The following is a 27021-nucleotide window of genomic DNA, read 5'->3' as shown; positions in this document are numbered from 1 at the left end:
TACGAAGACATTTTGGACAATTTAATGCTCACAACTTTGTGGGAACAGTCTGGGGATGGCCCCTTCCTGTTCCAATGTGACTGCGCACCAGTGCACAAAGCAAGGTCCATAAAGACATGGATGAGTGAGTCATGACCTCAACCCGATAAAACGTCTTTGGGATGAATTAGAGCGGAGACTGCGAGCCAGGCCTTCTCGCCAACATCACTGCCTGACCTCACAAATGCGCTTCTAGAAGAATGGTCAAAAATTCCCATAAACACACTCCTAAACCTTGTGGAAAGTCTTCCCAGCAGAGTTGAGGCTGTTATAGCTGCAAAGGGTGGGCCAATTCCATATTAAACCCTATAGATTAAGAATGGGATGTCATTAAAGTTCATGTGTACATGTCCCAAAACTTTTGGCAGTATAGTGTATTTTCTTTTAAATAATTTTTTTTTTTTTTTTTTTTTACTTTTAAGGACAACAACACAAACGGCTGGTAGGGACTACAACAAGCTTTTTCCCGGGTTAGTGACATCACTAACCCTAAAATTTACATAAGCCCTGCCCCCGAGAACATGCATCAAAGGTGGCGAGGTTATGTTGGGCTGCTTTAGATAAAAAGAAGAGTTGTTGTTGTAGAGTGTTGTTGCCATGCTGTCATTTTACTGCTCCACAAACGAGGGTCGATTCAATGCTGGATTTGCACAAAAGATTAACATGACGGCACATGCAAGTCGATGAGTTGAATCAACTCCACAGCAACTACATAAATTTATCCACTAACCATTCAGAAACGTCCAGATGCATTCTATAAGTTGTAACTTCCTCGAGTCTCTCCATCAGTGTCAGAATTCGGTTTGAACAATACTGACACCGTTCTGACTTTAAGGGAATTTGGCCTTTGTGTTTCCTCATATTTATACTCCTGTGGAACAAGAAGCCATGGAACAATTGCATCTGTCTCGCTCTGGTGTGACAAAAAATGTGAAAATGAATGGGAATATACTTCAGAGATATTTTACTCATGAACAATTCTAGGAGTACCAGTAATTGTGGCCAATGTGTTTTGAAGAGAAACATTTATTTCATAATGTGATTTCCCCCTCCTGTTTTCTATTTGAAAGGACACTATAGTTCATTTATGTAAGTGAGGATAGCAAAATAAAGTAAACTGTGACATATTAATACCCAAAAATTCTTCATACAGTGAACTACCAGTAAAATTGAAAATTTGGGACCAGAACTTATTCAGACACTTTGACCTGACCATGTTTTGCTTAAGTGTTATCTGACATAATTAAGATTATTTTTTTCTGACACAGTTTAACTCTGAGATCTTGTCATATTTTATTACCATTTTTTTTAAACTGTAGTGAATAAACTGTAATAATGAATTAAATGTTCAAGGTGTCGGAATTAATTTTGGTTTGACTATATATGAAATATAAAGCTTTTGCAACATTATAAATATATACTGTCACTTTTGATTAAAAAATAAATAAATAAAATAAAAAAATAAATCTTACTGACCCCAAACTTTTGAACGTTAGTGATAATGTTACAAAAGCTTTTTATTTCAGATAAATGCTGTTCTTTCTCTCTCTAAATTCACTACAAAAAATTAGCTAAGAGATACAGGAGGAGTGTCTTTATTGCATCAGTTTTGTCACTTCACTCATAGCTGATTGGTTTGTGATATCTAACCCAAGGGCGAGGCCAGAAATGTTCAAATGGGTGGGCCTTCATAAAGCAGGGTGGGCCTTCATAAAGCAGGGTGGGCCAATCGTATCGAGTATGAAAACTGCATGCCAAATTATTGGAAAAAAGCGGCACAATTTCAAGTTAAACACTTAACATTTTTTTATTAACATTATTTACATATTTACCAAAATCAAGCTCAAATGGAGTTTGAGCGAATTTTGGAGAATGTCATGGCTTTGCCGTTATTAACAGCCGCATCTGAGGCAGCGAGTGCATTACGTTTTCATCAACTTACAGGTTATAAAGTTTACTGTAACTATGCGGGCACTCAGTTTTTTTTTTTTTTTTTTTTCTTTCTCAGACATTTGGCCAAAATCTCATGTTATTGCTTGTTAGTGTTACACACAGGCTATTTAAAAGAGTATTGGCTATGACTCGATGACAAATGCTACACTAAGACGCTCTTCTCTGCTCCTCAAACACATAAAACATTAGTTTTTATATGTAGTGTTTGAGTAAAGACAACGCTATACTTATTCAAACAAGCAGTATTTTTTTTGCTCTAATATTGTAAACAACCAGAGATCTCTTTTCAAACACCGTGAGGCACGTCATTCACGACAGAGGCGTATGAGGAGTTATGAGGTTTGAATGACAGTTTGAAGAGCCAATGGAGTTATGAGGTTTAGTCACAAGCTATTTTTAAATACTTTTTATTGGTTAATTATTTCAAAACCCACAGAGAGACGTAAAGGGTGACCAACAGTAATGATTTATTAAAAAATAAATACAAAAATTACGAAATTTGGAGATACGTTTCTGCACGAGCTAGCGCGAGAGAGAGAGAGCACGCTTCTGGTCTGTGACATTCAGCGCGATTCTGCCTATCCCGCCTTCACTAATCGATAACGAATTGTGATTAAAAGCATGCAGTTTGCAATGTGTGTTGTCATCAAGTCAAGTCACCTTTATTTATATAGCGCTTTTTACAATGCAGATTGTGTCAAAGCAGCTTTACAGTGATAAATGATATATAATTTTGGCTGCACAGCAGCTCTTAAAGAAAATGCTGTCAATGTAGGCAGATGCAAAGCACTGTTGAATATCAAATGTCAAGTGTCCCCAACAAAGCAAGCCAAAGGCGACAGCGGCAAGGAACCCAAACTCCAACAGGTGACATCAGGTGGCAAACAGGTGGCAAATAGGTGTTAAAATGGAGAAAGAAACCTTGGGAGAAACCAGGCTTAGTCGGGGGGCCAGTTCTCCTCTGGCAAACAATGCTTTATTACGATTCAGGTAGCTATCATAAGCCCGATAGGATCGCAACATTCAAAGTATTTATTCCAGTTCAATCCATCGTATTCATCACGCCGGTATGGACGTTTTGTTGAGGAACTGTGCCACTGGCTGTCGTGTCGATGAGGCCTTCACAATGGATGATCTAGTTGACTCAATCTCTGATGACACTTCAGGGGTGCGTTGTGGTCGTGTCAAGGCATAGGTCCTCAATCTCACCTGAATACGGCCTGGATCCGGTTGACTACGGTAAACCTCGGGATAAACAGAAAGACTAATATTAGCGTAGATGCCGTTCTTCTTCTGATGTAATGAGTACATCTGGTGTTATAGGAAGTGTTCCCGGTTCCGGCTGACCTAATTTTTGCAGCCTAATAATCCTTTAACGGATTTGAAAAAATAAATTGATAATGTGTTGTGTATGCCAGGTTAAAGAGATGCGTTTTTAGTCTAGATATAAACTGACAGAGTGTGTCTGCTTCCCGAACAATGCTAGGAAGATTGTTCCAGAGTTTAGGTGCCAAGTAGGCGAAGGATCTACCGCCTGTAGTTGATTTTGATATTCTAGGTATTATCAGCTGGCCTGAATTCTGAGATCGCAATAGATGTGAAGGACTATAATGCATTAAGAGCTCGCTCAGGTACTGGGGAGCTAAACCATTTAGTGCTTTGTAAGTAATTAGCAAGATTTTAAAATCTATACGATGTTTAACAGGAAGCCAATGCAGTGTTGACAGAACTGGGCTAATATGGTCATACTTTCTAGTTCTAGTAAGAACTCTAGCTGCTGCATTTTGTACGAGCTGTAGTTTGTTTAACAGGCGAGCAGAACAACCACCCAGTAGGGCATTACAGTAATCTAGCCTTGCGGTCATGAACGCATGAACTAACTGTTCTGCATTTGTCATTGAGAACATATGTCATAGTTTAGATATATTTTTAAGATGGAAGAATGCGGTTTTACAGATGCTAGAAACATGGCCTTCAAATGAAAGATTGGTATCAAAGAGCGCACCCAGGTTCCTAACTGACGACGAAGACTTAACAGAGCAGCCATCAAGTGTTACAGTATTCTAGGTTATTCCGTGAAGAAGTTTTTGGTCCAAAAATTAGAATCTCTGTTTTTTCTGAATTTAGTAGTAGGAAATTACTGGTCATCCAATTTTTTTATATCAGCTATGCATTCCGTTAATTTTGTGAATTGGTAAGTTTCGTCAGGGCGCGAAGAAATATAGAGCTGAGTAACATCAGCGTAACAGTGAAAACTAACGCCATGCTTCCTAATGATATCTCCCAAGGGTAGCATGTACAGAGTGAAAAGCAATGGCCCTAGTACTGAGCCTTGCGGTACTCCATATTGAACTTGTGATCGATATGACATCTCTTCGTTTACTACTACAAACTGATAACGGTCAGATAAGTATGATTTAAACCATGACAATGCAATTCCACTAATGCCAACATAATTTTCGAGTCTATTTAAAAGAATATTGTGATCAATAGTGTCAAATGCAGCAGTAAGATCCAGTAACACTAATAGAGAGATTAGTAGATTAGAGATTAGTAACTCTAATGAGAGCAGTCTCAGTACTATGGTACAGTCTAAATCCTGACTGGAAATCCTCACAGATACTATTTCTTTCTAAAAAGGAACATAGTTGTGATGATACTACCTTTTCTAGTATTTTTGACAGAAAAGTGAGATTTGAGATCGGCCTGTAATTGACTAATTCTCTAGGATCAAGTTGTGGTTTAATAAGAGGTTTAATAATAGCCAGCTTAAAAGTTTTCGGTACGTATTGTAGTGATAAAGATGAATTAACGATATTAAGAAGAGGATCTATGACCTCTGGAAGCATCTCTTTCAATAGCTTAGTCGGTATAGGGTCTAACATATATGTTGTTGATTTTGATGATTTAACAAATTTAGACAATTCTTCCTCTCCTAAAGCAGTAAATGAATTGAATTTTTCCTCAGGGACACTACAATGCACTGTCTGACGCAATACTGTAGTAGATGGTTGCATGGTTATAATTTTCTCTCTAATATTGTCAATCTTGCAAGTAAAGAAGTTCATAAAGTCATTACTGCTGTGCTCTTTGGAAACATCAGAAGTTGAAGCTTTATTTCTTGTTAATTTAGCCACTGTATCAAATAAATACCTAGGGTTGTGCTTATTTTCTTCTAAAAGTTTTGAAAAATAGGCAGATCTAGCAGTTTAAGGCCTTTCTGTACTCAATCATACTCTCTCTCTCCACGAAATGCGAAAAACTTCTAGTTTTGTTTTCTTCCAGCTGCGCTCCATTTTTCTGGCTGCTACCTTTAGGGCCTGAGTGTGCTCATTGTACCACGGCATTGGATTAATTTCCTTGATCTTTTTTAAACGCAAAGGAGCAACTGAGTCTAATGTGCTGGAAAAGACAGAGGCAATAGTTTCTGTTGCAACATCGAGGTCTTCTAAGCTATCTGGTATGCTAAGGCGATGAAACTGATCAGGAAGATTATTTATAAAGTGATCTTTAGTGGTAGAAGTGATGGTTCTACCATATTTATGCAGGGAGGCAGTTTAGCAGCCTTGACTAAATGTAGTATACATGAGACTAGATAATGATCTGAGATGTTGTCTCTCTGCTGCAGAACTTCAACGGCATCAATATCGATTCCATGTGACAATATTAGATCTAAAGTATGATTACGACAATGAGTGGGTCCTGACACGTGTTGTCTAACTCCAATAGAATTTAGAATGTCTGTAAATGCCAATCCTAATGCGTCTTTCTTATTATCTACATGGATATTAAAATCACCAACAACAAGTACTTTATCTGCAGCTAGTACTAACTCCAATAGAAAATCAGCAAATTCTTTGATAAAGTCTGTATGGTGTCCTGGTGGCCTGTATACAGTAGCCAGCACAAATGTCAACTTACATAATGTTACATAAAGTACCATCACTTCGAAGGAATTATATTTGAAAGACTTTTGACTAATACTGTAAATATTACTATAAATTACAGCAACACCTCCCCCTTTGCCTTTCTGACGAGGATTGTGTCGAAAATAATAACCTTGAGGGCTTGACTCATTTAAAGTAATGTAATCGTCTGATTTTAGCCAAGTTTCTGTCAAACACAGCAAATCCAGATTGTTGTCTGTGATAATATCATTTACAATGATAGATTGAAGAAAGGGATCTAATATTTAACAACCCAAGCTTTATTATTTGTTTATCAGTATTATCTCTATTTTTTATTTGTTGAACATCAATTAAATTTTTACCATTAAATGGGTTTGGAAGTTTTTTGTTTTTACTAATTTGGGGTACAGACACAGTCTCTATGTGATAATATCTAGGTGTAAAAGTTTCTATGTGTTGGGAATTATCTGACTTCTGTAACGTGAGGCAGCTAGCAGACGGTCGGTTTAGCCAGTATGTCTGCTTCCTGACCTGGACCCCAGTTTGTCATGTTTCAGCTCTAAGACTATATGCCATATTACTAGAGAGAAGAGCAGCACCATCCCGGGAGGCATGAATACCATATCTATTCAACAGGTCAGGTCTGCCCCAAAAACTTTTCCAATTGTCTATGAAACCTATATTATTTTGCGGACACCACTTAGACAGCCAGCCATTGAGTGATGATAATCTGCTAACTATCTCATCACTCCGACGAACAGGAAGGGGACCAGAGCAGATTACTTTTCCTGACATTGTACTTGCGAGTTCACACACCTCTTTAATGTTAATTTTAGTGATCTCCGACTGGCGAAGTCGAACATCATTAGTGCCGACGTGAATAATGATTTCAGAGTATTTACAATTAGCATTAGCCAGCACTTTAAAATTTGCTTTGATGTCAGGTGCTCTGGCTCCTGGCAAACATGTGACTATGGTGGCTGGTGTCTCTATTTTCACGTTCCGTGTAATACTGAGTGGGGAGAACCTGTTTGATGTTCTTATTGGAACGGAAGAGTGGTCTTTTCCGCGGCTAGGCCGCCTCATCTTTACCCAAATGCCCTGCTGCGCGGGCTCTACAGCGGGAACCGAACAATGTACAGAGTTCACTAAGCTAGTCGCATCCAAAACAGTATCTGAAGCCCTTACATTCTTACTATCCTCAATTAAAGTTTGGATGCGTGTCTCTAATTCTGAGATTTTCTCTGTCAGCCTGACTATTTCTCTACATTTATGACATGTAAATCCCTCGTTGCTGACAGAGAAAGCCATACTGAACATGTGGCAAACAGAACACGATATAACACTAGGAGAGGATGACATGACTCACCGTGTTTGTAGACTGATCTGACTTACCACAGCTGTTTGATGAACGCGTTGAAAAGAAAATGAGCGCGCGAGAGACTGATGACAAGTTAACAAGCTAGCGAGATGCAAACGCGTTGTAATAGCGATTTAGATTCAAAGATTAAAAGCTAGCGACGTCAGATTAATGTGGTAGGCAATATTATATATAAGGTAATGATAATATAAGCAACAATGAATGAAAGTAAGAGATTCAAAACAAAGCTATACGGAGTTACAGACGCAAACCACTCTGAGCAGCGAGGCAGACAGGAGCAATCGAAAATTAATTTTGAAGTATTTTCACACCCTAGAGGCTGACATTGTTTCTGCTGCTGCCGTCGGTGTCTCTGTGCACAGGAAATTCTGTCAGTTATGTCACGTGAGGTATCGGTCTTTGTTATCGGGGGTATTTTTACAAGTATGAGTACAAGTACATGAGCTTGGTATTGGGCCCGATACCGATACTGGTATCGGTATCGGTGCATCCCTAGTACGTATCCAAATATATATATCCAAATTAGGCTTTTAAAGTATCGATTGATTGTTATTTGCTTCACAATTTTTAAATTCAACTCCACATTCCTCAAACACGCAAATCTTTACATTACATCCTGGCCTGGGCGAGACTAACAGAAACTGGCGAATCAAACTTTTCATTTTGACAAGCGTGTGAAATGCACCTATAGGGAGAGGGGAAACCACGAATCTGCCTGCAGTTGACTATGGGAAATTCATTTAATCATTCTATTAACGAAAGTTATAGTGTGATAATAGGTTTATTATAATTATTATCGCTTTTTAAATTATTTCATCCATCTTTTTGGAAAATGACCAACTATTTCTTGGGTGGGCCACTGATCTAACCCAGAAGAAAACCTAATAAAGCAAGTTAGCCATGTAGCAAAGTTTGCACAAACTAATCTCAAACTTACTTGGGTAGCAACCGAAACTGACTTCATGCAACAGGCCTCAGAAGGTATGTTGAAAGATGCATTACTGCTTACTGAAATTAATCCTGTCCCATGTAATCACTCAGCGTTTCAACCGGGGAAAAGACATCAATAAAACAGCTTGTAGGCTATTCAGTGTCACTTAATGTCGCAATCACCTCATGAAAGTTATTCAATGCCCATAAACTCATTAGCTAGAAAAAATAACTCTAGAGAAGATCATTTTGCTAAATATATGCACTGTATTACATTATATTTTTATTTAACCTGTTAGTGATGTCTTCATTATTTAATATGATTGAATAAATCTGTCTTGAAAAAAAGTTTTTTTTTTTGTCATTTTAAATGTCTATTTCACAAAAAAACAAAAACAAAGTAGAAACAATTCTGTTATTAAAAACGTTATATAGAAACTGCCTTAAATGTTTGTACAACTCTGTTTTAGCTAATTGAGTGTTGACTAATAAATAATCTTGCTTGGTGAATTGATTATTAATTTATTATTTTTGGTTTCAGTTTTTGGCCAAGAACATCCTGAATTTTCTGTTTTGACCCAAAATTTTCATTTCAGTGCATCACCTAAAAATTAGAATTGAAACAAGGGGTCAATTGAATTGAAACATTTTTTTGTTTTAGACACACAACCCAATTTATTCTGTGTCAGTATTCTCACCTGTGTGAATTTAGATAACAACTTGTATGTTAAGTATGGCTTTCAGTTGGAATCCCAGCATCTTGTGGATCATAGTGTCCTGACAGAAGCACCTATCCTGTTTCTCTCATGATCCCACAATCCCAACTTTACCTCCCTAAGCCTACCTCACCCACCCATACGAAGCTGAAACCCATGTCTTGTATACGTCTGTGCATAGTGGTTCTTGAAGCACTGACTCTAGCTGCAGTCCACTCTTTGTGAATCTCCCCCACATTTTTGCATGGGTTTTGTTTCACAATCCTCTCCAGGGTGCGGTTATCCCTATTGCTTGTACACTTTTTTTCTACCACATCTTTTCCTTCCCTTACTTCCCTCTCTATTAATGTGCTTGGACACAGAGCTCTGTGAACAGCCAGCCTCTTTTGCAATGACCTTTTGTGTCTTGCCCTCCTTGTGCAAGGTGTCAGTGGTCGTTTTTTGGACAACTGTTAAGTCAGCAGTCTTCCCCATGATTGTGTAGCCTACAGAACTAGACTGAGAGACCATTTAAAGGCCTTTGCAGGTGTTTTGAGTTAATTAGCTGATTAGAGTGTGGCACCAGGTGTCTTCAATATTGAACCTTTTCACAATATTCTAATTTATATATATATATCAGTCTGTGTGTAATGAATGAATATAATATACAAGTTTCACTTTTTGAATGGAATTAGTGAAATAAATCAACTTTTTGATGATATTCTAATTATATGACCAGCACCTGTGTGTGTGTGTGTGTGTGTGTGTGTGTGTGTGTGTGTGTGTGTGTGTGTGTGTGTGTGTATGTATGTATGTATATATGTGTGTGTGTATATATATGTGTGTGTGTATATATATATATATATATATATATATATATATATATATATATATATACATATATACATACATATATACATACACACACACACACACACATATATATATATATATATATATATATATATATATTCCATATTAATAAAAATATTAATATATAGTTCACCCAAAAAATGAAAATTCAGTCATCATTTACTCAACTTCATGGTCCAAAAGTTTGTGTAATAAATTCTGTTGAATCAAATAAAATTATTTCTTTCTGAATCTACGTTTTGTAATGTTTATTTGATGGTTTGCACAATAATGACTTCAAATAATCTTTTGGGGGTAATTTCTCAGCCAAATTTGACGTGCGATTAATTTGCGATTAGTTAGATTAATTAATCGCATCGTGATATAATTAATTAGATATTAGAATTAAATTTTAATTGCTTGACAGCCCTAGTTTTTATTTTATTTTTAAATTTTTTTAATCGCAATGGTATGAAACATGGTGATAGTACTGTTTTTGTTAGTAAAATCTACAATTAAGTCACAATGCAAAAAAACATACACACATACACGTTGAGTTTTCATGTTTTGTGGGGACTTTCCATAGACATGATTTTTTTTTTACTGTACAAACTATATATTCTATCTCCTAATTCTACCCCTAAACCTGCTCATCACAGAAAACTTTCTGAATTTTTACATTTTCAAAAACATGTCATCATGTTCAGAAAGTTTGGTGTGAATCGTATGAATCCTGTAGAAGTTAAAAATTCAGAGCCTGATTTTTCAAAAAAAAAAAAAAAAAAAAAAGTCAACATTCAAACCAAAATAACTGACTTCCTGTTGGTCAGAGCTAATGCCTGTAAATTAGAAAGTTGTCTGGCTCGATGACAACAATATATGTACCAAGTTTCCAAATAGATTATTAAAGTTTAATCTGTTGCCATGGCAACAGTGTTTAAGATATCAAGAGTACTTTCACAGGTCTGTGTTGATAATATTATGACGAAGTAGCAAATTGGGTAAAAATAAGAGGGTGATTTCAGAGCATTTTTGAAAGTTACCTCCTGCTGCCAGTTGGTGGTGCTATGACTTTGACTCACAATATTTACATCAATGTGAACAGCCTCTACAATGAACACGCAGCTAAAGTTTGATCAAATTTAGTCAATGTATGCAGAAGTTATGGCACACTTCCTGTTTCAACGCCACGGCCAAACCGTTTGAGATATAAAAAATCCGCTCGCAATTTAGTCTTGACTTCATGCTGACCGAGTTTGGAGGTGATCGGAAGAATCGTCTAGGAGGAGTATATCAAGTTCCAGAGCATGCATTTTTCAAACAACCCATAATTGCCGACTTCCTTTTGGGCGGAGCTAATGACACATAGTTAGGAAGTTGTTCGGCTCGATGAGATCTATAAGTGTATGAAGTTTTTGATTAGAGTATGTGAAAAGCGGTGCACTACAGAGGCCCTCAAAAATGACCATATAAAAGGGACCACTGCAGAGCCCCCCCATGACCACCCTATGTCAACTTGTGCCTAGACCTAATGGCCGACGGTTCTGATGTGTGTGCAAAGTTTCAAAATTTTTTGAGCATGGTAAGGGCCCCAAAAATGGCAGAGAAGTCAGGAAAAAAAAAAAAAATCCTTAGCAAAACAATAGGTCCTTCGCCCCTTTGGGGCTTGGGCCCTAATAATCCTAAGGAAACCAATTAGGGCCTTTGCCCTTTCAGGGCTCGGGCCCTAATAAATAGTTTTTTATGCATTAAATGGGTCTCAATATATTGATAAATATTGTTAAAGTGCTATGAAATGCCCTCAAAATACAAAAATTAATGAAAAAAATATTATGGAAGAATATTGTTGATTCATTTCATTCAAAAAGAAATGCTACATCCATGGTACACGGCCATTTATGACCGGCGAACCTGACAAGTGTGGGCCCAAAATGAACAGTATTAGAGCGTGTAACAATTGCAGCTCACTTTGTACAGTGTATCCTTTTGTGTGTATTGTTTTTAGGGGCCAAGCACCAAAGGTGCGTAGGCACCTATTGTAATCGTTGTCGTTCTTATTATTCTTCTTCTTCCGCTCTGGGAGTCTATGGCAGCCCATAGAACCGCTTGCGGGAAAGTTGTGAAATTTGGCATGCTGATAGAGGATAGTCTGAAATGTCAACATAGCAAATTTGGAGTCTCAATCCCTCTAGCGCCACCAACAGTCCAAATTTGCACTTACGTTTGTGCTAATAACTTTTGAACTGTAATGGCTAGAAACAAAATTCTTTTCTCCTCTGATTCCTTGGCTCATGCCGATTCGATTGCACCTTATGACGTCATTTTGCATCATGATAATTTGTCCGCCATGTTGAATTATGCGAAAAAGCTACTTTTTCGAACTTGTCCTAGACGCTTCATTCGATTTCCATGAAAATCAAATCAGATCATATTCAGACCATGCTGGCTAAAAGTTATTAAAAGCTTTATTAACCCAATCGTTCTTGAATACACTCAAATTAATTTAACGTAGAACACCCCAAATTGGACTTAAGGCTATAGCTCTGCAATGCTTTATCATATTTAGAACAAACTTGCTACATGTCATTCCAAGCATGACCAGAGACTACATGCTGAGTTTCTGCGCAACGCCACCTACTGGTATGGAGATAAGAAAAATGGCCTTTGTTGCTTATAACTTTTGAATGGTTTGTCCAAAATTCATAAATGCAGTCTCGTCAGATTCGGGGCATCATGCTGTGTCGAATGATATCCAGTTTTCCCATATCAGCCATTTTGGGTGTCAGCCATTTTGAATTTTATGCTAAAATGCTGTATTTTATGAACGCATTAGCGTATTGTTACGAAACTCGGTATGGGTCATCAGCACTATGCCCTGAAGGAGTCTGAGAAGTTTCAAGCCAGCGTCACCTAGTGGTAAAATCAAATATTCAAATGTTTATAACGTTGGGTGTGGTTGACTTATTTTCACAGGAGTTATCTGTTTGGACTCCTGAATCCTTGCCGAGTCCAGTGATACCAAACATGCTAGGTTTCGCCTTATGGTTTGTGCAAAGTGGTGATTTAGTGCTTAAACTTTTGCGAATATCTACGAAACCGTTTCTCCGATTGAGATGAAACCACCGTAGGAAACACGGAACCTTAGCTGGTTAACTAAACATTAATGTCCAAATGTCAAAATTTTGATAAGAAGTAGCAAAAAAATCAAAACAAAGTCATCCATGGGTCATTTTTTTTTTATGTTCTCATTCATATAAATGTTTATAACTCCAAAACGAAATGAGACAATTTTACCAAATTTGACACACACGTGTATGGGCTCACTCTGAGGACACATAAAACAAATGGTGGGATTGTGCCTCTTGGTGGCGCTATAATTGAACAAAACACGAAATTTCCATTAACTGCAATACAGTATTATGATATAAAATGCTGTCCGCCAGTTTGATTTTCTTTAAAAACATACTTTTTCGAACTTCTCCTAGACTGTTGGTCCAATTTTTACCAAAATCGAATCGTATCATCTTCAGACCGTGTTGGTAAAAAGTTACGGATTTCGTGTTGATAGACGAAACTGTATTCATATACCACAGCAACGAATTAGAGGCTTGATGCCAAAATTACTCTTGAGGCTGAATCATATATTGACATATTGACACCAAACTTTATGACTGTCATTGTCACATCACTCTGACCATACCATATTAATTTGGTCACAGCGCCACCTATTGGTCAAAAGTGATAAACCAGTAAATCTTTATTTTTTACTGTATTTGTGATTTTTCAGCTCTTTTGCCTAAAATGACCTTAATATGTCTTTAATTGCTCACTGTTGCAGTTGGTCTGGTGCTCACAGCCATGTTGGCTGGCTTGTTGTGCCTTCTTTGTGCTTGGCCCCGTTAATGCTGCTTGCATTTGAAATGTGGACTTCTTTTTTGAACCCTCTTTCCTTTTTCAAATGTAAACTGTTTGGTCAATGAACTTTTGATCTTAAATGGTTATGTAGCAAAGTATGTTGATAAGGGAAGGCACAGGCAGGAACCGGCGAAAAGTTTTATGCACTTTAATAATCAAAAAAACAAACACAAAAGAAAGTAAAAGCGGCAGCCACTCACAGTCACACACACATAAACAAAACATAAATAGTCCAGGCCTGGTCCTCTCTTGTCTTGCACTGTCGTCACTCCTTTTATTCATCCAGATCGCCTTCCGTAAGACTCGAGGCCGGTGGCTCTCGCCCTGCTCTCACGGCTCTCGGCCTCATCCTGACTGCCACAGGTTGTCTCTCTTATATATATTTTTTTACATTTTGACAGCCTTGTCACACATCCATTTTAGTTTTCTTACTAAATGTGTATTGCATTATGCATATTGCTGATGATGAAATAGTGTGAGCATAAACAATTCCACAAGATATTAGTTGCAGCATTTTATCTTTCACTGATGAAGATGCATGAAGGACAGCCAGGGTGTGTTTGATTAAAATCTAAATTTTTTTAATAAAATGAAATGTACATTGCTTTGCATATAACTAGATGGGTTAAAATGTCAACCGGCATGGCCATGTGCTTTTTTTTTTTTTTTTTTTTTTTGGACGGTATGGGATGGTGACTGACATAACTGTCTCAAATTATGTTATTTCTGAGGGGAAATAAGTACAGTGTTTGATTTAATGGCACAAATCGAGCACAAACGAACCGCACTGATAACTATTTACACTACATGGGGTGAGGAGTGACGTAACTGTTTTTAAATGTTTTGTTGTTGTTAAATATTTTTAATAATTTATTTTAGTTACAGCTAGAGTTTCTTTGAACCGTAACAAATCTAGCACAAATGAACTGCACCGGTTTGGAGCAATTTGGACGGCATGGGGTGGAGACTAGGGGTTGCACCGACTAGTGCACTCTGCCATGATGCTTGAGCTTGACATTGACTAATGTCTGGTCCTATAGAGGCCGCAACAGCATAAGATATCTTTGAAGTCCACATTTACGCTCCGTTTCCAAAATGACAAATAAATGCAAACTCTGAGAGCGCTCCACAAGACCTATTTATACCACCTGGATGCTCGAAATTGAACAGGAGAATGCACATTTTAAACAGCTTATTGTACAGATAAGTTCTAAATTAATCGTCGTTCTAGATTAATGCATGCTGCACCGTAACACGCACACATACAGTGTAGCTCGCAGACTCGTACATCACATGCAGATCGCACACACAGAATCATTCAGTAGCGAGGAAATGTATTGTCAACACTGTTCTGTGATTTCTCAATAAAATAGCTTAGAAGCTGAAAAGTTCTAGCATATATTTCTTAGTAATTAAAACCCACTGCTTCACTATTAGTAGAGAGATGTTGCCAGATAGAATGAATTCATATCCTTACGGTGCTACTTTATCTGTATCTGATTTAGAATGAGCAGAAATCTGTGCGAAATATAACGACCCAAAGACAAGAACTGATAAAAATGAGCTGTTATGTAGGAGCAATAGCCATGTGGGCAGCGCTGTGTCATATGCCATAGCTGTGCACAAGGCAATGCATTCGAGTCTCAGCTGTCAGCTTAAGGTTCAGGCTTATTTGTTCATTAATGACGTCATCAGCGACTAGTCGACTTGACTTGCATCACAAATATGTCGACTTTAAAAAAATCTGAAGTCGTTAGTGGAGACTGCCCCAAACCAGCCTATATTGTTTTTTTTTTTAAGAAAGGGGGGATAAATACAATGTTCATTTGAATGGCACAAATCGAGCGCAAACAAATGGCTTGGTTTCGGAGTGTTTTAGATATGGAGTGAAGAGTTGGATTGTTCGTTATATTTAAGAAAGGGGTCATAGTTACAGGGTTTCTTTTAAGGCACAACTGAGCACGAACAAACAGCAGTTTGGATAGCAAATGGTAGCGAGTGTGACGTCACTGCCCAGGAATGTATTTGTTATTTTTAAGGAGGGCGTGTTCATTTTAATGGCACAAATCAAGCACAGACAAACATCAGGGATAGAGAGTGATGCCACACAACCAAAAAAATAATGTTCAATATTTCAAACACCAAATCAGTACAAATGTTCATTTTTGCGGCACAAATCACAAATTGTAGCACAAACGAATTGAATAGTTTTGTTGATTATTTCATTTTAAGGGGTGCCAACTTCATTGAGGTACAAAAGCGTAGCAAGATGCATCACAATCCTCAAGCAGAAGGAGCTGGATGAAATATTTTTAATATCAATCTAAAAACTGACATGTGATGCAGCCTGAAATCACAAATCACACCATGTGTGTTTGTTTGGCCAAGGTTTATGTTTTTCCCAAGGTTTATTCTCCATTTTTTCATCTTATTGACTTTGGGTTCCTTGCCATTGTCGTCTTTGGCTTGCTTAGATGGGGACACTTAATATTCAGTAATATTATTGATTTGACTGCACTGATACTATTAGATGAGAACAAAAATTGAAATGAATTGAGTTGGATGATGACACCACCACTGTTTTTGAAGCTGAACTGAACTGAATCAACAACGCTGAACTGACTTCAGCTGAATAATGACACAGTTGTCTTTTTTTTTTTTTTTTTTTTTTTTTTAAGTAAAAAAAAAAACACATTGCAACCACCCAGCACAGCAAACGCCTAGCAATGCCCTTGCTGCCACAGGACGCCCTAGCATTCACATAGCAAACTATCTGTCTGAGAGACTGAAAACCTTAAAACTTTGAGCCTTTAAAACTACTTTAAACTTAAAGGGATAGTTCACTCAAAAATGAAAATTTTGTAATCATTTACTCACATTCAAGTTGTTCCAAACTTGTATGAATTTCTTTCTTCACAAATATCATGCCATTGTGCGCACTAGTGATACCACATATCTGATTGTCTGTCTTCACAACATGTTGCCCTCAGTGACTCTGTGCTCATGCATGTTTTCTTCCATACAGAAAATCTAGTGAGTTTTCATCAACTCTTCTTCTTGTCTTTTCTTTAGGCATATGAGAGGAGGTTTCCCACTTGTCATCTTATTCCCATGTTTGTGGACAGTGATGTGATCAATGAGGAGAACAGTGAGGATGGATCCATTCATAAGATTGAGAGAAGGTGTAAACTAGACGTGGATGCACCACGACTCCTCAAACGGGTAAAATAAAGTCCCTTTCCTTGCTCTCACAGGGCTCTAGGCTGCAACCAAAATGGTTGCAAAATGCAATCATTTTTTGATAATGTGCGAGTTAAAATTTCACATGATCGCATTGGTGAGAGTGCACAATGTTCAGGTTGTTTTGGTATTTGGCTGGTACATGTACTTCCTTAATCAATCAGGTTTGATTCGCCCCTACCTACCTGCACTTTCCCCGGCTGTGCGTTCATCAATTATATACATGCGCGGCCATAGATGATATAGCACAAATATGAAGCGGTCTGTGTTCCTCTCTTTATTCCTTAATTAGTGATGTACAAGTATGCTACTAGGGATGTTAATTTCGGTTAATTTTCATGACCGACAACCGACACTCATTAACCAACCGTTAACCGTTAACCGTTGACCCAAGGACGCTTTACATAAAGTTGATAGATAACATGAACACAAATATATACAAGTATACAGTCAGTATACAACACATGATCAACCAAATGGAGCAGACAGAGATAGTATAATATACAAGAGAAGTTACAAAAGCAAGCATAGAGCTGAAAAATTGAGGCAAACAATCAACAAAACATATTGTATATATAATAAGTGAGTTTTGAGAGCAGTTTTAAAGGTCTGAAGTGAAGAGAAAACACAAAGGTTTTGTGGTAGTTTGGTAGCTTAGAAGGTAAATGTGAGGGCCAGAACAGCTGAATCTTAAATTAGCTGCAAGTGAATTAGGACTTTTTTGGGTAGGCCATAAAACAAAGAGATGTGAAGTTATAAAAACATAAACAACAGTTTCAGCATCTTTGAAATTTAGTGAGGTTCGTAAGTGGACAATATTGTGAAGATTGAAGAAACAGGACTTGACAAGCTGATTGATATGGGGTTCAAAACTTAACATAGAATCAGACAATACACCAAGGTTGCGTATAGTGAAAGAGGGATGGACTATAACTTCGTCAATGTTAATAGAGTAGTCAAGTTGGGAGGAAATAAGGGATTTAGGACCTACTAACAGAATTTCATGTTTATGTAAGTAAGTATGTGTCATACTTTAAGATCGTGCAAACAAGATGTTAAAGAAGAGGGAGGAAAAACAGATTTGGGCTGTACAGCAAAATAGATTTGCAAATCATCAGCGTAACTGTGGAAATTAAAGCCATGGCGCCGGATGATCTGACCCAGAGGAAGTATGTAGATTAAAAATAAAAGTGGACCGAGGACAGATCCTTGAGGCACTCCATGGGAAAAAGTGACGGAACAAGATTTGAATTTGTCAATGCTAATGAACTGTTGCCTGTCTGAGAGATATGAACTTCGGCATTAAGACTGTTTCTGTAATGGTGATCTCAGACAAACGAGTATAGAATGGCAAACAGTATCAAAAGCTACGCTCAGGTCCAAGAGGACCAGAATCAGAGGCGAGGAGGAGGTTATTCACTGCTCTTAGAAGAGCAGTCTCTGTACTGTGGAGAGGGCAAAATCCGGACTGAAATGGTTCATGCAGATTATTTTTGTCCAGGTGAGTCTGTAGTTGTGTGGCGACCACCTTTTCTAGGACTTTAGACAAAAAAGAAGGTTGGTCTAAAGTTACTCAGGAATGTGTCATCAAGGCCAGGTTTTTTTAAATACAGGGGTGATCATGGCTATTTTCAGTCCAAGCGGTACATAACCAGTCATAAGGGAACTATTTTTCATGTGAGTAATAGGTATAATGATGGAAGGGAGAAAGTTTTTGAGTAGATGTTGATAAAGGATCTAGCTTGCAGGTAGAGCAGTTAGTCAACTGTTCAACCACAGATGTATTGGTGAGTGTAAAGTTAGAGAGTGGGTAGAGTATCTGGGAAGTAGAAGTTTCTGGAGGAACAAAAGAAGAAAATGATTGATAGATATTGTCAATTTTGTGTGTAAAAAAAAAAAAAAAAAAAAAATGTCAGAAGAACCATTAAGAAGTGGAGATGGTGGTTTAACAATTTGTTGATCTCAGAAAATGGGGTCCTGGGTTTACACTTTGCTCTAATAACAGTGGACAAGTGAGTAGTGCGTGCAGTGTTGAGTGCTTTTTTATATTGCTATATGAATTCAGAGTAGAGGGTAGCATGAACAAGAAGATGATTCTTCTTATAGAGGCGTTCAAGACGCCTACCCTTCGCTTTAATTAATCTGAGCTCCGGAGTGATCCAAGTGGAAGAATGAGCTGAGGGGACAGTTCTGGTCTGTAAAAGGGGCCAGAGCCTCCAAGACATTAGATGTAGCTTCGTTATATAATGAGAGAATCTCTAGCAGTAAAGAAATTGTCAGTGTTTGTTTTTCAGGTTTCGATAAGATATTGTAGATTTGATTTTAGGTTTAGCAAGGGGGAGAGAAAAATTAAAGTCAGTGAGTTTATGGTCAGATATGCCAACTTCGAGACCTTGGACACAAACATTATTAATGTCAACAGAGCAGATTAATCAAGGTTATGAGAATGATAGTGTGTAAGAAAATCAATGTGCTGTGTTAAATCAAAATAGTCCAGTAAAGCCATAAAGTCCTTAGCAGAAGTACAATCAGAATCCACATGAATGTTCAAAAATCACAGAGCATAATAATATTGTTATATTGAGCACAGGCAAAATTCAGCAATTCAGAGAGGTCAGAGACAAAGTTTGCATGTTTAGGGGGTCTGTAGATCAGCAATATCAAGAGTGTTGTGGGACCAGCAATTCTAAATGACAGATATTCAAAGCTAACAACAGCATCAAAGTCGATGTTGATAGTCTTATAGTTGTTCTTAATCACAGCTGCCAGGCCACCGCCTCTGCTAGTGAGATGTGGTTTTGACAGATGGCAGTATCCAGGAGGAGTCAACAAGTTAAGCTCCGTAAAGCAGATACGCAAACCGTAAACAAAGCAGTGCATGCTTACCGTTTTGAATATCGTTCATGCTGATCCCTTTCTATATTCCACTCGGCTCACCTATTAAACATTCACCCAGGAACACTCAGGTACATTGACGTAAAATTAGAACAGCCTTATGTCTGTACCACCTTGACTTGTTTGCTCACTGTTTTGCTATGATTTTTGCTCTTTGACTCGTTCACTAAACTGAACAGCCTATCAGAGTTTTCTCTCTCGCCCGACGCCGATTCTACATGTTGAATCGGCCGAAAAAAAACTGACAGTGTCCGACTAGAGCCAACGGTGCAGAACACACTGAAAAAATTTACACAAGGAAAATTTAGTAGGCTAACGCCCGTTTCACACATACTCCATTTGCAGTGCGTATGAGGTGCGTATTTTTTTCTGTGCCCATGGGTAAAGCCTTGTTTACACTGCGCGGGTAAAGCCTTGTTTACACTGCACACGTCTGCGACACGTCACTGCGACACATCACGTCACGACTCTGGCGAGGTTTTGTTCCGTCCTGTAGGCGGTGCCAACTCACACCAGGAGCATTTTAGGAGTGAAGCGACAGGATTCGCGAGACCACGTGATTTGCCTGTCCTACATTGTTTTTCTCGAATATTTTGTGTTCTAAAATGGGTAAGTTAAATGTTTGCTTTGTCCAGTTTAATTCTGCTTATTGTTGTGTTTTTGCTATCCCACATGAGTCTGCACTGGGTGTTTATTTTGAAATGTCCATGTCCTTCTTTCTTCAATGGAAAAGAAATTAAGGTTTTTGATGAAAACATTCGTGGATTATTCTCCTTATAGTGGACTTCAATGGACTCCAAACAGTTGAAGGTCAAAATTAGTTTTAGTGCCGCTTCAAAGGGCTTTAAACGATACCAGATGAGGAATAAGGGTCTTATCTAGCGAAACGATCGGTCATTTTCTTAAAAAAAATACAAATGTATATGCTTTATAAACACAAATGATCGCCTTGCAAGTGCTTCGCCATTACGCCTTCCGTATTCTTCAGAAAACTTACGCTGTATGTCCAATGCCTTCCCTGTTCTACTTATGGAAAAAACGGAACTGGCGCCGCGTTCGTTCCGTAAGTTGAATACGGAAGGCGTTGGACATATTGCGTAAGCTTTTTGAAGAATACGGAAGGCGGAATGGCGAAGCACTTGCAATGCGATCATTTGTGTTTATAAAGCATATACATTTGTTTTTTTTTGTTTTTTTAAGAAAATGACCAATCGTTTCGCTAGATAAGACCCTTATTCCTCGTCTGGTATCGTTTAAAGCCCTTTGAAGTAGAGATCGACCGATATGGGTTTTTCTATAACCGATGCCGATGTTTAGAGGTCAGGGTCAGCCGATGGCCGATATGTGCTGCCGATTTTTAGGGCCGATATCTTGAAGTTTTCCCCTTCATTTGCATGCTAAAATGTCACACTAATAATAAGTGGATGCACAACATTTCTAAACTTAACATCATTTATTGAACACTGAATTGATTTACATAAAAGTTTTAGAGCATTTATCAAGCTGAATTTTTCAAGTTTGTTGGAACATAAATGTAAACTTAAATATACATTTAAATAAAATAAATACAACTTTATAAATAAAAATCAATTAAAAACTTTTGTCATGTTGCACAGCCTTGTATGCAAGGACAGTGCTAAACTCTTAGTGATTTCTGACATTCTTGACGGTTAACGTTAGACAGGTTTAATGAGGATAATAACTGTGCGACATATATAGTCATTGGTCGGAACACATCACATTAGGCTGATGTCCATTTTTATTCGCATTACACAGTTGATGGAAACACACGCAGATGCGCATATTCTTGAGCTGAATTTTCATTAATGCAAAGTTGGATGGAAACCCGGCTATTATCTGCATCAAATCATGCTTCCGAACAAATGTCATACACTTTTGCGCAGTGGCGTAGCGCAAATCCGCGGGGCCGCCCCGCGAGCCGAAAGTCCGAGGCCCCCCGAAGGAAGGTTCAACCAAGAAGGGGAGCCAATGGATATCACACAAGAAGCAACGTGCAAACTTTGCGGAAAAGTTATGCCGGTAAAAGCTTAACCTCGGTCAGTATTCAAAGTGAAAGTAAAAGTGACGGAGCTGTCTGCCGCTGCATTAACGGAGCATTTTCTCTCAGAGACGAATTTCAACATAATATGCTGATAACGGTATATAACTGTCTTAATTTATTCCATAATTTCTCTTGTTGCCCGTACATATAGTGAAAAAAAATGAGAAGAATAGTATTTCGTGTTAAACAGCTTTTTTTTTGTTGGTGAAGTAGCCTAAAGCTGCTCTTAATTTTCATTTATGACTGCAGTGTTAGGAAATATTATAGACTGTTAATAATTTTAATTATAGGTCTAATTCATTGTATAATAGACCTAAAAAAAGTTTAAAACATTTTCAAAGAGGAGCTGATAGCCTAATCTTTTATTATCCTCACAGCACGTCAGTTATGCGGTGATGCGCTGTGAAATTATTGTGGGGCAAATTTATTATAATATTAATTTAAAAACAAAAGTAGCTTACCTAATAGTAATAATAATAGACTAGAAGAATGTAACATGCTTACATTAATTGGAAATGCCAAATCCTCTTAATATTGCCAATATTTGTCGGAGTAACGTAGCCCTCAATCACGCTGCAGTGTTTGTCAGAGCTGCCGCCTTCTCCACCCCAAGCACAGAGTGAAATTCTCCGACTCCGATACAGGAAAAATAAAACAGAACTTATAACATTGGGGCTAATATGTTAGCAAGCAAGCTGCTGGTAGTTTTGGACTACAGTCCTTAAAGTTAACTACAAGTAAGCGAACCTTCAACCAGCTGTAGCATTATGCCAGTTCCCGACGGTTCTATGCTATCCGTTGTTTCTTTCACTAAGTGAAGCAACACTTCATAGTTTATTAGTAATATATAGTAAATATATGGCCATAGGACTTTGAAATATCAGAATTTAAGCCTTAGGCTACCTTTATCTCCCAGGACTGTTGTTGAATCAAGTTTCAATTCACATGCGGTGGCAGCAGCACATTCCACCGCACCAATAACACAGGGCTGCCCGCGGACGTGCCTGGCTTTAAATCGGCGCTACTAAACAAGGATATCGGCCGATGCCGATGTATTAAAAAAAGACAAATATCGGCCCGATATATCGGCCGACCGATATATCGGTCGACCTCTACTTTGAAGCTGCACTAAAACTAATTTTGACCTTCAACCGTTTGCAGTCCATTGAAGTCCACTATAAGGAGAATAATCCTGGAATGTTTTCATCAAAAACCTTAATTTCTTTTCGACTGAAGAAAGAAGGACATGGACATCTTGGATGACATGGGGGTAAGTAAATTATCAGTAAATTTTTATTTGAAAGTGGACTGATCCTTTAAGCCATTGCTTGGTTCGATTGATTCACCCATGGCAATAATACTTATGTTATATATGTTATATATGATAATATTTTAGTAATGCTTTCTTTTAAATTTATGCTTGTTGGAAACAATGTTCAGATTAAAATATTTTGCAAATATTAAGTTTTAGTCACTGTCAATCTTTATAGCAATGCAAACCCTCATATACAAATTAAGAGAACGGTTCATCAACATGCAAGGTCATTGTGATTAATACAAAAAAAAGGTGCGACTAAGTCGCACCTGTGCGAAGAATGAGTCTAGAGCCCTGTCTCATTTCTCCCTCATGTTTTTATTGTGATTTTTGTCTATATTGCCTAAAGTTTCTGGACTTTGCTTTGCTTTGACTTTCTGTAAAGGTTAGGGTAAGTGATGTAAGATGCGAGTAAACATGATCATATGTTCACTCTGTTTTGTAATAAACTGATAAATTCTGTGTGTGTTTAGATTGCAGGTGTGGACTATGTCTACTTCATTCAGAAGAACTCCCTGAACCACAGTGAAAGAACTCTTCATATTGAATCCCACAATGAAACCTTCTCCAACAGAGTCATAATCCATGAACTTTGCTGTTACTCGGTGAGAAAAATCACCCTCACATCTCAGATGTGCTGTTAAGCATGTCATTAGAAACTTTAATTTGGTTGTATAACATGAATGGACACCCACATTTGGTACCCTGATATAGATTAAAAACGTCTCAGGTTACATATGTAACCATGATTCCCTGAGAACAGGGAACGAGACTCTGCGTTTGCAAATGCTATGGGGAACATCACGTGACTCGGTGTCTGAAAGCCAGCTATCCAATAACTCCAATGCCTATTAGCCGGCGACAGCCTATGACGTCATACGGCGTGACCCGGAAGTATAAAAGGCGCGCCTGGGGAAGCAGTCATTATCCGTCATCTTGAGGGACTGTTCAGCAGGCAGCCCGAAGCATGGCAAGGAAACACAGAGTCTCGTTCCCTGTTCTCAGGTAACCATGGTTACATACGTAACTTGAGACCTTCCCTTTCGAAAGGGAAGTTATACTCTGCGCTTGCAAACGCTATGGGGAACGATATACCCACGCCGCCATGCTTGAGGAGAGTGCCTGCCAAGAAATATGGCTGAGACAAAGGCTCCAGAGCAGTTAGAGAACTGCTTGGCAACTCCCCCTCGGGTCACACCAGGCTGTCAGTGACAGAATTCCCCTTGGCCAACAGCCCAAGCTGAACTTCAAGAAGGCCTTCCTCAGAGGTCCTACAGAAGCTGCTAAGGCGTCTGGAACCAGCTTTTCCGAAGAGAAAGCGATCCCTTTAAGGGACTGTGGCCAAGGAACCGAAGGGAACCTCGGCCAGTCAATAGAGGGGAATGAAGTCACCCCCAATGCCACCAAGGAGGCCGACCTGGTCTGTCACGAGACAAACTTAGTCTTGGCCAATCCTGTCTGAATACAGTGCCTCTAAAACGCATTCTTCATAAAAGATAGTAAGTAAGAGTGACTGCAAAGAGGCAGAAACAAACTCAAACCCACGCGTAGAGACGGGCATCCTGGAGAGCAGAACTCCGCTAAGTGCTATGAACCCTCGTATTGAGAGGAGTATAATCCTCTCATCCTAGGATCTACTCAGTGCTTAATTAATGCACTGAGGAGGCTGTGTGCTAGAGAACCCTGATCCAGGGGAGCACAAACCAGCCTGAGGCTGAATCTTAGAAGGAGGCCTAATTAAGGCCTACCACTATGATCAGCTTAGGGAGCTAAGCACTATTTCAAACGTAACCCTAAAAGGGAAGTACGAAGCTCACCTAACAGGTAGACCATGCAATGGGCACATACTCATGGAGGCCGAGGAGGGGCCTACAGCATGATAGTAGTTATGTGGAAACAGAAGTCTTATACAGAAAGTGGCCTGGTTTTAAGGGCCACCCTGAACACCTGTCTTGTTTTTCTGGGGTAGACAGACGACTTCAATGGCAGCATAAGAGGCTGCAAAGTGCCCGCATGACAATCCACCTAACACAATCCAAGGAGCAGTGCACTCAGTAAAAAGCACCTTTTACTCTTTAAAGCAAGAGGAGTACAGCGTACGCCAATACGTATTAAGGAAGGCCTGGAGGGGCCTATAACCTCAACAGACACGTGGCATCAGCTCGTGGCAGTGTTTAGGCCCCAAGGACGATAAACAACCAGACATAAAGGAGGTTGGATTTATCACTTAGGCCTCTGGCCAACAAAAGTGTATACAGATAATTCTCAAAGAGAAATACACCCAAACATACTCCAGTGTGTTCAAAAAAGGCGGCCCATAGGCCTAGCAACCTCTAATACACACGGCGTAAGTCTCGTGGCCGTTTCCAGGAGCACAAAAGATCCACCCTAGGCGCTAGGTGGCTCTTAGCTCAACTAGATTAGAATCAGACTCAGGGAGGCAGATGTAGGTTAAACCAACCTTCCGTAAGGTTTCACTACCATAATCAACCTGAGGGGCTAGCCACTGGCAATACTCAGTAAAAGCACCTTGTTACTCTCACAGCGAGAGGAGTACATGACTGAACTCCACATATTACACCGGAGGCCGAAGTAGGCCTGCCTTAGTAAACACGTGGCATCAGCAAGTGGCTACCATAACCATACCACCCAAAGGCCATGTATTAGAAGTTTCCAAGATGATTAATACATGAAAAACGTTGCCGAACATCGTGAACAGGCCTGTTAGGGCCTATCCGTCAGCGATGGGGCGTGGTCGATGGTGGCATGGTTTCCCAGGCATCCTGCCAACAAGTCGACTAGAAAAGGAGGCCTTAAGGGGCCTCCATTCCAGCATCAAGTGGCGATTAGCCTGCTTACAGATTAAAAAACACAAACTGTGCCATCATGTAAACTAAAAAAGGAGTCCTGAAGGGGCCTGCCGATAAGGGAACCAAGCTACAGGGAACCAGCTCTAACCCAAATAGCTATGGGAAGCTAACTTCGACCTGCGCTAGGCTACACATTCCAACAGGCAATGTACCCTAAATATTTGTGACTAAAGGGAACCAAACAAAACCAACATGGTCTAAGGGAGGCTAACACAAGCCTACTACCTCAAACAGACACGTGGCAGGGCCTGTGGCAGCGTAAATCTGTGAGAATATGTGAGCATATTATGATCAGTTAAACAGCATTGTAAAACAACTGCTAACTAGAAGGAGGCCGAATATCATAAGGCCTACAATCCGAGTTATATGCAATATAGCTGTTAACAAGATCACCAAAAAGGGAGCTACTAGATACCAACTTTCCTCAAAAAAGTGTCTCTAACTACCCTGAGTATGCAATCCAACGGGTGATGCACTCAGTGACACAAAAAAAACTCTTAACTGGGGAATATAAGTCACCATATACTCAAATAGAGGCCACTTTACAGCAAAAGGGCCTGCTATTATGAGAGCAGGTGCTAACCTGTGGCAGCATAAATAAGCTCACATACAAATGTAGGGCAAAAGTCTAGAACTCAAAGTAACACAAACTTTGATATACATGCTGTCTTTGAAAGGAAAAACACTCTCTGTACAGATTCTCAGATCTGATCTAAGCCCTAGAGGACAGGAGCTAAAAACTAGCAACGTCAAACTTGATAAATACAAAACATCAAGTGGCTCAGAAGAAAATAATTTCCTTTAGCATGAAAGTTCTAGAAAGTGGGGCCTAGCACACCCCTGCATAACTTATCTATGCGAAGATAAGGGCCTACCACCTGAGAAACAGCATCAGGGGGTCAAAAACAGTCTACAACCTAGCTGTTAAACTCACAACTGCGACTTGCTCTGAGGTGGAGGAGGTGC

The 27021-nt window shown here is 38.9% G+C and overlaps 1 protein-coding gene across 5 annotated transcripts in view; it reads left to right on the top strand.

Annotated features, from left to right (window-relative positions):
- si:dkey-237i9.1 (SEC14-like protein 1) overlaps window positions 1-27021 on the top strand; it is a 145326-nt gene that overhangs the window by 37070 nt on the left and 81235 nt on the right. For 4 of the 5 annotated variants that reach the window (XM_051898098.1, XM_051898099.1, XM_051898100.1 and 1 more), the window contains exons 3-4: window positions 16746-16895; window positions 23659-23790. In XM_051898098.1, coding sequence (XP_051754058.1) covers window positions 16746-16895; window positions 23659-23790 — 282 coding nt within the window. The remainder of the gene's footprint in view (window positions 1-16745; window positions 16896-23658; window positions 23791-27021) is intronic. The other variant, XM_051898102.1, reaches the window with a different exon arrangement.

Source organism: Ctenopharyngodon idella, chromosome 6, assembly GCF_019924925.1.
Source record: "Ctenopharyngodon idella isolate HZGC_01 chromosome 6, HZGC01, whole genome shotgun sequence".
Taxonomy (NCBI): domain Eukaryota; kingdom Metazoa; phylum Chordata; class Actinopteri; order Cypriniformes; family Xenocyprididae; genus Ctenopharyngodon; species Ctenopharyngodon idella.
This window is presented reverse-complemented; position numbering and strand designations above follow the sequence as displayed.